Source organism: Protomyctophum bolini, assembly GCF_963924005.1.
Source record: "Protomyctophum bolini genome assembly, chromosome: 12".
Taxonomy (NCBI): Eukaryota; Metazoa; Chordata; class Actinopteri; order Myctophiformes; family Myctophidae; genus Protomyctophum; species Protomyctophum bolini.
In genome coordinates, this window is record NC_137873.1 from 26135751 (window position 1) to 26147851 (window position 12101).

The 12101-nt window shown below is 40.5% G+C and overlaps 1 protein-coding gene across 1 annotated transcript in view; it reads right to left on the reverse strand.

Moving 5' to 3' along the window:
• Positions 1-12101, reverse strand: part of cntnap3 (contactin associated protein family member 3) — a gene marked incomplete at its 5' end in the record, with an annotated part of 128090 nt that overhangs the window by 88271 nt on the left and 27718 nt on the right. Inside the window, one exon of the mRNA XM_080779341.1 lies at positions 3731-3924. Within this exon, the coding sequence (XP_080635467.1) occupies positions 3731-3924 (194 nt within the window). The remainder of the gene's footprint in view (positions 1-3730; positions 3925-12101) is intronic.

Genomic DNA, 12101 nt, shown 5'->3' on the forward strand with positions numbered 1-12101 from the left:
TATTAATAAACAATGAAAGGTTTGTGATGAGGTTGTTTACCACTGAAGCATGGACTCATTGCCCTGAAACCATTCAGGTACAGTATGTGCTGCAAAGATGTGCCACTCAATGCACATCGTCAATGCTGGTCCACGCCGCTAAGGCACAATGCTAAAGCCATCATTTGGGTGTGACAAAGGCTGAACAAACGGAACGTACAAAGTGTTAAACAGAATTGAAAGTACCAACTGTAGATGGCAAATGCACCAAATGCACTACTGTCTGGGGTGAGACAGTAGTGATTGCAATTTGCAAGTGGTGTTGATTGAGTTTGTTTTTACTCAATGTCTAGCAAGAGCCACAGAGCTCAGGTGATCCAGTGGCCAAGCTGCAGCCAGCGACAAAGCACACAGACACAGTAGTTGCCCTATCTTCAGACAAAAATAAATACTTGTACTCCAAGTACTTGTAAGAGGAGGGCACTGAAACGAGTGGACACAAGGCCAGCAGCCTGCCCCAGTGCCCACACCACATTGACCTGCACAGATCTCCTGGCTCCAGTGTTGTTCATCACCATATATATTTGTTATTTGCCTCTACCCGGCTCAGTCCGTGGTCCCCATATGCCCAAGAATGTCTCCCCAGCCTCTGTGAACTGTCCCTTGAACGGTTTTTAACTAAATACTCTAAATACCTGCTCACCAACAGAGAACATACTGTACTGTACTGTACTGTACTGTACTGTACTGTACTGTGTTTTGGGAAATTATCTAGCACAGCCTTCTTGCATACATTGTACTTTTTATTTCATTTTACCTAGTGCAGAACTGTTCACCACATATTGACTGCTATTTGCACTATACAGTATGCAGTATATAATTGGTTATTATAATTGCTAACTTATTCATCATTTTGCTGCATGATTATAGACTCACGCATGACTCACGCATGAGACAAACGCAAATGACGCTCTTCACATGCACACACTTCACACCACACCTCCTATTTCTCACACTGTCAACCTATCCCAAGGGGAAAACTGTGTCAACTCACGCAACTGAACGAGACTCACTTCTGCCCGGTTTTGAGCAACACAGTGAATTCAATTCTGAAGAAGGCTATCCTAACGTTAATTAGTAAAGACGAGAAACAGAAATGATAGGTCTGTCTCGCTCCCTAAGGGATGCTGTCCACATTTAAGCCAAAGGTAAAGCAGTGAAATTCCATTGATCATTTATATCCCCAGACATCGCCAACAAAATAGATCTTAATATGAATTCATATTCTATATCCTCCTACACTTCCAAAAGGTTAGCTGTATGTGTCCCCTGGAATTTCCTCTGGCCTGTCAAGTTTATAATATTGGTTTTTACTTTTGCTGCATACTTCTTGCAGTAAATGTCTTACTGTATTTGCTGCTCCATGGTGACATTAAGTAGCCAAAAAGCAATCACTCATACTGTACATCAATACACAACACACAGTAAATAAATCAGGCCATGCACTGCTCTAGACTAGAGGTACAGTACCAGTGATTGTGAAAAACGGATTGCAACTATTTTTTGCCTGTCTTCAACTGCTTTTATCTGGGTCAAACAATCAGTAAAGACATTTGCATGATTAAAGACAATACTATAGTATTGTTTTTATATTTATTTGGAATTATCGGTTTTATATGTTACACTATCTTGGACATTACTTTTAGCACAGTCTAGCAGATTCTGCCGCATCAACATTTGACTCATACACCTGTGAGTATGTGACAAATAATTAAACTAAGTCTTTGAATCCTGAATCAAAAGGAAAAACTGTCTGACAAGTGACAAATACAAGAGCCAAGAACATGAATTAGGAACTTGAGAGGTGTTGCATTATGTATGCTTTACAAGCCTGAATAATAATCTTGATAATACTGTATGCTGGTGCTGGATGTGTGGAAGGTGGGTGTTGGAAGAGTTGTCATGCTGTATTCCTCTTTCTAACAGTTTACTTCTCTATACAGTAAACCCTGTCATGTCTGTCTGAGAGTGTTTCTCCACACTCACTGAAGCTGTCTGATCATTAGTGCCGGTACCTAATTCAACAAGATTAGGAGACAAGACAAGCTCTGCTAGCATTCCCTAAAGTTGTTTGTACATTCACTGAGAGAGGAGGTAGCGGAAACGCCATGAGGTCACTATAATCTGAGATTATGAGATAATGATGATTATTATGAGATATCTTGTACGCAAAAAAAAGTCAAATGATTGGCCTTCATCTACCCTGCACAGCAAGCGACAATGTTGAGGAAAGGAGGAAAGGTCATGGCCATGATGGCACAAAAATCAATAAGGGACAGATTTCCCAATGCGGGATAATAAATAAGGTATCTAACAAACGCCGCAAATATCTTCATAATTTCATTATTAAAGTCATACATTTTATCAACTTTAACATCAAATGTAAAGCCGCATTAATTTATGTCGCTTTCATTTAAGTTTGATTTGTTTATCTTAATTTAACAGCTGCTATAAGAAGCATCACATCACACTTTCAGTTCTCTCCTTGCAGTCTGATCATAATAGTTTTCTTCACATTTTACAGATGCTTTACAGTGTCAGTGACATAATCACATTACATAATTCTACCATAATAACATATTGTGTTGTCATTTCACTAATTGCCTTTATTTTCATTCTCTTTTTAAGTTATATTTTTTTGTTTAACAATTTATCAAATCTATCTACAATTGCACAGCAACTTCTATAATAACCTTATGCAATTACTAATTAGTATGTAGAGCACCTTGGCTCAGAGTTAAAAAACAGCCTTGTGAGTTCAGATTCACCTCTTGACTTCACATTATCTGTTCTCTCTAAAAAGCTGAATTATTTGTATTCACAAAATGTTTTCACTTGTAACATTACAATAAATCCATATTTATGAATATGGATGCATATACAGTAGCCTAAATAAATAAATATCAGACAAAGTATAGAAACAATGTAGGCTATGTATGAAAGGGCATAAATATGCACATGTACTGTATGAATACTTACACAGCAAACTCCTGTGTGTTAATTTAAATCTGCGTGTAAAAATGTACACTTTCTGTACATTTCCTTACAGAAGTTAAATTGACAATGTTTTTTTGCACTGTGCTATTTCACTCTACAATCTTGTTCCCTTCAGTATACTATCAGTAATAGTACACTAGCTGGTTCTATATGTACACTCTCAGGCCCCTTTTCCACCGGTTGGTTCCCAATGGGAACCAGTTCAGTTCTTTTTGGTTCTTAGTCCATGAGCCAGAGCTCCAAAATTGAAACATTAATTATGAATTGAGTGTGCAAAACCATACCTATAATTATTAGATTGTTATCACCATTAAACTTCCCCAATTGAGTACTTACACAAAGACAATGATTTATTGCATTACAAATTTTACATTTTTAAATATGCAAATGAGGCATTATGTAGGAAAATATGCAATAATCAAAAATATGAAAAAGCTACTACTGTGGAAGGGTTATCATGTATTCATTTACTTTTATTGATCCTATAAACAATTTAATATAGGGTATAGTTTGCCCACCAATTATGGAGCTCTGGCTCATGGACTAAAAACGAAAAAGAACTGAACCTGTTCCCATTAGGAACCAACTGGTGGAAAAGGGGTCTCAGAGTTAAATTCACACAGGATTTTACCGTGAACTGTTCTTTACAGTCAGTCGGTACTGTTTTAGCTACTGTTTTTAGCAGTGACCTCACCCCTATGCCGTCCTCCGGACGGTACTGTTTCCAGTTGTGCCCCGTATCACTGAACATCAGCAGGTAGGACATCAGCCAATCAGAGCTGCCATAGCGGCCTTGTGTGGCGACAGCGGTGATTTGGGTTCGTTCTCCCAGGTCCACCTGCAGCCACTGGTACCGGTCCGAAGTCAGTGGTGACCAGCCTCCGGCCCCTGGACATAGAGAGACAGACAGAGAGACAGAGAGACAGACAGAGAGACAGAGACAGAGAGACAGACAGAGAGACAGACAGAGAGACAGAGACAGAGAGACAGACAGACAGACAGGTGCATCAATAGCCAGAGAAAGAGCAAGAAGGAGGTAGAGAGGAATGGAGAGGTGTAAAACAAAACAGAAAGCAGAAAGAGTATTAGTGTTTGCTATATTCTCAATTCCTTTTCTGCATGGAGGGGAAGGCTAAGGATAAGGTGGAGCAGTTTTGCATGCAGGAAGGTCAGAAAAAGGATACGACAGAGCAGTCCCAGCCAGGCAGAATTCAGTAGTGTCAGTGATTTCAATATAATTTCATGAGAATGTGTGTCTGTGTGTGTGTGGGGGACGGGACGGGGGGGTGGATGTTTACGACCAACCCTGTAGGTGCACAGTAGTGAATTGCATTTCTCCACCTTCGATTCTCCACTAAAAATACATTGAATTGTTCCAGAACCAGAATGAGCCATATTGATGCTCTCTCGTGCACGCGTGCACACACACACACACACACACACACACACACACACACACACACCCCTCAACATCTATGTCCACGCTATGGCAGGACACAGCATACAGCTGTGTGTGTATATGTAATAGAACCAGGGGTGTAATTTATGAGAGGAATGTTAGAAAATCACCAAATGAACAGTTTTTAGTGTGTTTGAGTGTGACTGTGAATAATGTCTCAGACACAATCTATTAACATAGCTAATGTTAGAAATATTCAGAGGTGCTGAAGGAGTATAGAGTAGCCTAGAGATGCTGTCTGGGATTCTGGGAATCAGAAGTACCCTGTTTCACCTCTCTGTCTTGAATTGAGATTTTAGTTTTGCCTCAGCCTGGACTCTTTTGAGCCCCTTACTACTTCTTACTTACAGTACCTTTGACCTGTGACTTGAGACAACAGAGGCCACCTATTTTTTTATTTTAATTGTTTTAATGATATTTTTATGGCGTTGCCGCGTGGCAACGCCTGGAAAATAGAACGGTGGCGTATCGGAGCGTCAGGCGAGGCGTGAACGCGCGTCGGACGCCGCCGGTGTGGGATAGGTTCATTGAAAATAACGGAGGCGGCTGTTTTGACGCGCGGCGTTCACAGACGGTGTGTGTAGGGCTTGAGAGTACCGTTTGCACTGACTGGCTTTGTGCAGCAAACATGACAAAAAAAGGGAAATGAGGAATGCCCAAATCAAAAGTTAAACTCAAAAAGGGTTTATTCCATCCAGGCTTGAATAAATAGACTTTAGCATAGTAATTTAGAATGTAGCTGCAACAAAAAACAGACATAAAAAGCTGTGAACCTCCAATCAACTACACCTGGCCCTCTCTTGGCCAGGTTCTTTTCCATGTTTGTAGAGGGTGACAAAGTACATTTTGACAAGGGCATTAGACATGGCACCTACACGTGGCCTATTGTAGATCGGCTCCTACAATCGCTAAAACTATAAGATTTGTTTTGCATAGGCCTACATATTACCGTTTTTACACAATTAATTTGGCAAATTTCCCCAAACCAATGACAATGCTCTATTAAAACAGCCACCATTGAAACAATCCAAACCGACTATAGCATTTAAAAAAACACTCATCAAATACAGCACACTCATCTATTGATCATTATATAGCATTCAAAATATCAAATTGACAGGAGCCAGAGCTATAGCTTCTACAGTATGTTGCATTCACACAATTATTTTTGTTCTGCTGTACATCAACCCTCCTCTTTTCATTGTCTCGTTGAAATATGTATACAGTCCCAAAAAGGAAACACTTTAAAGTATTTAGTGTTAGAATCCTGCCATGTACAATACACAATACAGTATGGAGAGCATCAATGCTACATATTTTGTGTTCCATTAATTGATAAATACCGTAGTTCACTGAGCAGCACTTTAGATCTAAGATTACATCCTCACACTCCAAGAATTTGTGTATTCTTAAAACATCAAAAGGCCACCACTCTATACTTCACCCTCTTCAAAAAGCAATTAGCATTTCAAAGTCTTATATTGCAAATAACAAAAACAAAGCTAAAGACCAATGGGATTCAGGGGACCAAGTGAAGAGCTTCCATAATTAGCAGGATGCTCATACAACATCATAAACAACAGACTACCTATAACAAGTACTAGACTTGGTTTATGTCACTTCTCAAAGTGCAGGTGATTTACATGATAATATACAATCAAAATCACACCTTTGTGAAGTGAGGGGTGCTCTTATCAGCATCCAAATGATTATATCATAACATTTACGGACGATACAGTAATCCTTAATGTATTGGAAAAAAATCCTCCAACATTGACTTATATAAACAAGAGATAGCAGGGGCTGTCAGGTGGTGTGAGGAGCAAAACCTTATTTTAAACAAAGGAGATCGTCTTTGATCCAAGGTCTGTGGGGGATAAAATCTAGTACATTATATCAGGAGGTTGGTATAATTTCCCATCTATGATACTACAGTACTGATTCAGCGTTTCATTGTGATAAGACTTGCATCCAAACCTTAAAAGTGTTGGACTGTAATGTATTGATCGGTCAGTACTCAGTAGGTCACATACACTCCCATATGAGATTGCATTAGTCAGGAACAGTGTTGTAATGTATTGATTATTGTGTGTGTGTGCGCGTGCTGGTTTGGAGCAGAGGCTCCAATGAGAAGACGGTACAGTATTGCCAGGTTCGCGAATTGTAAGTAGTGTGTGTAAGTAGCGTGGTGAAAGGCCTTGTTTCTGGGCCTGTTTTCATAGACCAGTGGGCCAACAGTGGAGTTGCCAGGTCAGCGAGTTTTAAGCGAGTCGTAGTGTGTGTAAGTAGCGTGTTGAATGGCATTTTTTTGTGGGCTCGTTTTCATAGACCTGGCAAATTTTGCTCACAAATTTTGCGGACACCTTTTCATTTGTAGTATAGGATACTATACAGTGTACACAAAGAGAGAGAGAGAGAGAGAGAGAGAGAGAGAGAGATGCATTTCAACTTTTATACTGAAGCTTACAGCAATAGTTCTAAGCCTGAAGTCCATAAGGTGCCAACTTATCCGACAAAAAAAACGCAAAACCAAATGTAGTGCTGAGGTGTGTTTTGGTGTGTGTTGTTGCGTCTGTGTGGTGTGGTGGTGTCCTGTCCATGTTTCTGTGTTGTGCGAGCAGCGAATATCTGGCAGACATGACCCTGGCAGCGCAGGCGGGTCATGTCTGAACTTTTCTTATTTGAAAGCAATGCATGAGCACAGAGAAAGAAAGATGAGGGGGCAGTGGCAGGGGATACTGTAAGAAGGAAGCAGGGACAGATAAACACAGAGGCCAAGAGAGTAAAGACCTAAAGCTCATCTCGCACAGAGGAGCAGCTGTAAAGAAAAGATTTACAGTGTCCACGATGTCAGGAATAATTGAAACAGAGGTGAATTGATGTTTGATCGTCAAGAGAATAGCTTCTTTCATGGCTGTGGCTCTAAATCAAGGAGACCTCCCTGTTTTCCCCCTGTCTGCTCGCCTGTCTTTGCACCAAACCTGGTTCACTGACGGGAAGCTTAATAATAAAGTGAGGGCCACTGGGTTAACAGCTTTGTCAGCCAGTCAGATGACAGCATTGTTTAATTGACTGACTTGACGGAAATGTCATTCATATTTAATTAAATGGGTACACAGTGTGCTAAACACAGCTCCCTGCCACTTTAATCAACCTGTTATCTGGATGATGTTGCTGGATAGTGCCATCTGTATTTGTCTTTATAAGAATATTTTTGACAGTTGCTTTATTAGATAGGAGAGTGTAGAGAAACGGTAAACTCAGGTCAGCGAGAAGGGAGAGATATGCGAGTAGTGCTGGAACAGTAACAACACTACTATAGTGTTGGACTATCAGAGCTACAACATGCTTCCTCCACTCAGCTGATGGCCAAAGACTATGTTTTATCCCCGTCTGTCCATCCGTCCGTCCGTCGTGCGTGCATGTGTGCGTGCAATAAGACCTGTGAACACTCTGGAACTATAGGAATGACCTGTGACCTGTTAAGACTAGGATTGTATTTCTTATCCGATGAAGCTGAAAATTGGGGGCCAGTGTGAACAAACCCTCAAGACCCTCTACTGTAGCTAATCACCGTTTCTGATCTCCAGACCCAAACCCAATGGTGAAGAACCAGTTTATCAGTCTATATCCAGGCATAACCACATAGCAAATAAAATACCACACGTCTGTAACAGTTACTGGTCAGACCAGGACATTAACCACTTAAACTAGTCCGGTACTCCTGACTGATCATCGGTAATTATTGACATTCCACCTGATGACAAACACAGTAGTTACCTGACAGATGTAAAGTTAAAGGGGAGATGGAGGAGAGAGAACGACAGACAGACAGACAGACAGACAGACACGTGAGCTTTGCTTTCTCTCAAAAAAGAGAATTGCAGCATTTTCATTTTCATGTCTGTTATCTCTAGAGATCAGTGGCTAATCTCAGATCATTTCCATATGAAAAACATTTAGAGACGGTCGTTTATCTGAACCCCACCGGCCTTTGACTAGCATCAAGTTCCATCCCTAATTACATGTCAGACAAACAGAGAAACCCTGACAGCCACACCAAGTCATGGAGACAGTGGCCTTCCCTGCAGGGTGGAGCATCATAGATTTCCAATTTCAAATGTTTTGACACATTTCCAACCTATCCGGGAGGCTGGGGATCCAGGTGTAGTGACCACTAGCTGAAGACAGAACACATAGATCAATAACTGATTAGCTAGTGGCCCTCGCAGGTTTGTTCAAGCTAACTGGTTAAAGGACCACTTCACCACTTTTCAACTCATCTTCATATAATTGGTTCTCACTAATGTTCATGATAAAATACCACCATTTTTTGTCTCAATATAGGAGGGCTGTGGGGCAGTTCAGAAACTCCAAGATTCCAAGCTAATAGAAACTGCAGGCTTTCTTTTCCTGAAAAGTTGCAATGCAAAAATCGAAGCCATCGTTCTCACGATAATAGAAATCTAAATATATTTTAAAACAAATCTTGTTTAAAAAAATCTTGCTAAACGATGATGTCACTGGAAGGACGGGTGTCTGAACTTCCCACAGCCGTCCTATGAGACACAGACAAAGTAGGAAAAAATGGTGGTGTTTTATCATGAACATTAGTGAGGAGATGTTGAAAAGTGGTCTGTAATTAAAGTCTACCAAAAAGACTTCCAAACGTAATCCTTTCAGAAAGCGATTACTGAGGTGGGGATAGCACAGTAAAAGCCTATACTACATAATCGCAGCAAACCTGTTTGAATGGAAAGACTATTTCAATGTTCAATACTAGTATTAACATTTTGGCTAGAATACTGAAGCTGTTCAAATTGGTTCTTCCAACTGGAACTGGAAACAGTAAAACATTAAAGGTAAAAAAACTAATGATTAATGGTTAGACACGCACGCACGCATGCACGAGAGAAGGCATTGAGGGAGAGAGAGAACGGTAATAACATGAAGAAGGGAGGAGAGAGGGAGGTGAGGGTGGGGTGGGCGGGGCTGCAGCGTGAGTGAACGAAAAAGCTAGAGAAAAATAAAACACGAGAATAAGAAAGGGGATATTGTATTTCAGAATTAATAATTAAACGTGCTGCATTGCATCATGTTTATTTTTTTCAGTTATAAATATCTTACTGTATTTGATCGACACGATCAACTGGCCTAGTATGAATAGTTTCCTCGTGCTAAATGCAGTTCCAGTTCTGACCACTACGTCTCACGGCTTCAACGTTGGCCAGCCATTCTGGGGTATTGGGCCTGCCCCCAGAGGCAAATTCAAGGAAACAAACTGTTTTCCTTATTTTTTGCAGATGGATTCCCAGATTGTGACTCCATTATCAAATCAGCTCTGGTTCAGGTTAAACTAGACATCCTCAAGTCTAAACAGCAATTGGCCTTAACTGCATTTGAGCAGTGTGGCATAAACATAAATAGCTTTGTTGTTTATCAGCAAAGGGACTTTGGATTGAAACTTGCCAGGATGTGCCAGATTTTCTTCAGTTTAATGTAGTTTAATTACATTTCAAAGTTAGTTTGCTGTTGGTCATAAAAAGAGCTGTGGGTGTTATTCCCCAGAAATTGAGAGTCCCTTTGATAATTTGGCAGATAAATGAAAAGAGAATGTGGCTGCTCCTCTGAGAACAGCTAGAGCAGACAGAGTGTTAACAGCAGCAGGAGATGGAAATGAAAAGGAGTCATTCATTTATTCATCGATTTCTTTGGTAAACACCTGAGATTGTGTCGGCTTTGCCCCTTTTCTACTAGAGGGATTCTGAAGAACGCACTTTTCAAATGTACCATAGGCTTTGGGGATTGGCCAGAATTTAACTGAATTAATGAAGCCCTGTTATAATACTGTCAACGTATAGGAATATATCTTTCATTGTATCGAATGCCATAAAATAAAAATGTCCCAAGTAATGTGGAGAAAGCACACAAAAACACACTTTTACGCTTACTTAACTTCAAGACTTTTGCAAATAATAACTATCGTACACTAAGGTGCACATACCTGTACTGTAGCTTTAACTGCGGACGTCTCTACTCTACCACAATACCAGCATATGAGATTGCACATGAACCATGCAGCCGTAGCCTATTGAGGCGCTCCAACACAGATAATATTAATTACTCACCTAATGCCGATGCCAAAGTGTGTACATTGTTAAAGTGACAAATGCATGGTTTTCATATTGAAAATATACAGTAGGCTAAAAGCTTGTGTGTAATGTAATGGTTCTTGTCATGGCAGCTTGGTTACAACCAAAATGGACTTTTGAACCAGAATCGCCCTCTTCAAAATAAGAGCTACCGGTACTTCTAATGATTATTAGTCAACACTAGTTTTCAGTCTGCTTACAGGACGTAGACAGACATTTGTAGTACGTGACACAAGAGCTTGTAATGGGGTTGCATCTTCCAGAGTGCTTGGCTGTAATGCACCGGAACGTTGTGTCAGGATTCTCAGGAAATAAAATTCTGTCCCAGCGGCCCCAGCTCTTGGTACGCAAAAGCTCCTCCATGCCGTTGATCAGCCGGTCAGAATGTATTTAGTTATGTGCATTGCTGGTTGTACAGTACCCCGGGCCAAAGGGATTATGTTTTTATCTGTGAAAACAAAAGCAGTACTGACAAACCGCAAATGGTGGCACCATAACAATTTCATGTTTGGGCCTATAATTCTTGAACCGTACTGCATGTCGTAAAATAACATTTTCCTTTCCCCTGGATTACATAATGGCCATGTAGGCCCCAGTGCCACCCATTTGAGATTGACTAGATTTTCCACAATTTTGTGTTTTCTTCAAAACACACTTTTGCTACTACTTTGGATGTTGTCCAAAACTCACACAAATCGGTACTCATGTGTTCGAGATATTTATCAGTCAGATATTTCGTATTGCAGCCTGGCGGAGTTCTGCGTTGGGAGGAGGCAGACTTACCAATTGAGTAAAATACATCTTATTAACAGTATGTCTAAAGGCATTATCTGGGAGCCTAAAGTCATGTCAACAATGACTTTTTCAGTGTATTGTTACAAATGACATGAATGCAGCAAAGTAGGAGAATAGGACTACTTAGATGAAAGCATCAGCATTGCAGCAGTTGTGGTCTGAGTCCTATGCAGTGTAAATCAACAAGGCCATGACCATGTGGCCATGGTCCAGTTTTATATCAGATACAGAAGTCATTAGAGGGTGGTTCTCATTAAAGAGTCACAGTCACTTCATTCACCGAGTCATAGCTACTCATACAGGTTGAGTCATAAGTTTCGTAGCATCATAGTGTGCTTACAGCCTCTTCCACATACTGAGCCAAACATTCTTGGCCTCCTAGGTGATGAGATCATTCAGATTCCCTGCTGATTGTGTGCTTTGATGCTGGAATAAAAGCATCCCTTTCTTCCATCCCTCTAGAGGAAACCTTGTATGTTCCAAACCTTTTTTCAGGAAATATTTCATGTACCGTAATTTCCGGACTATAAAGCACACCTGAATATAAGCCGCACCAGCAAAATGTAGGGAAAAAAACAAATGTGTACATATACAAGCCGCACTGGAATATAAGCTGCATAGAGGCCATAGAGATAGATTTAGAAGGGTTCAAAGCATGA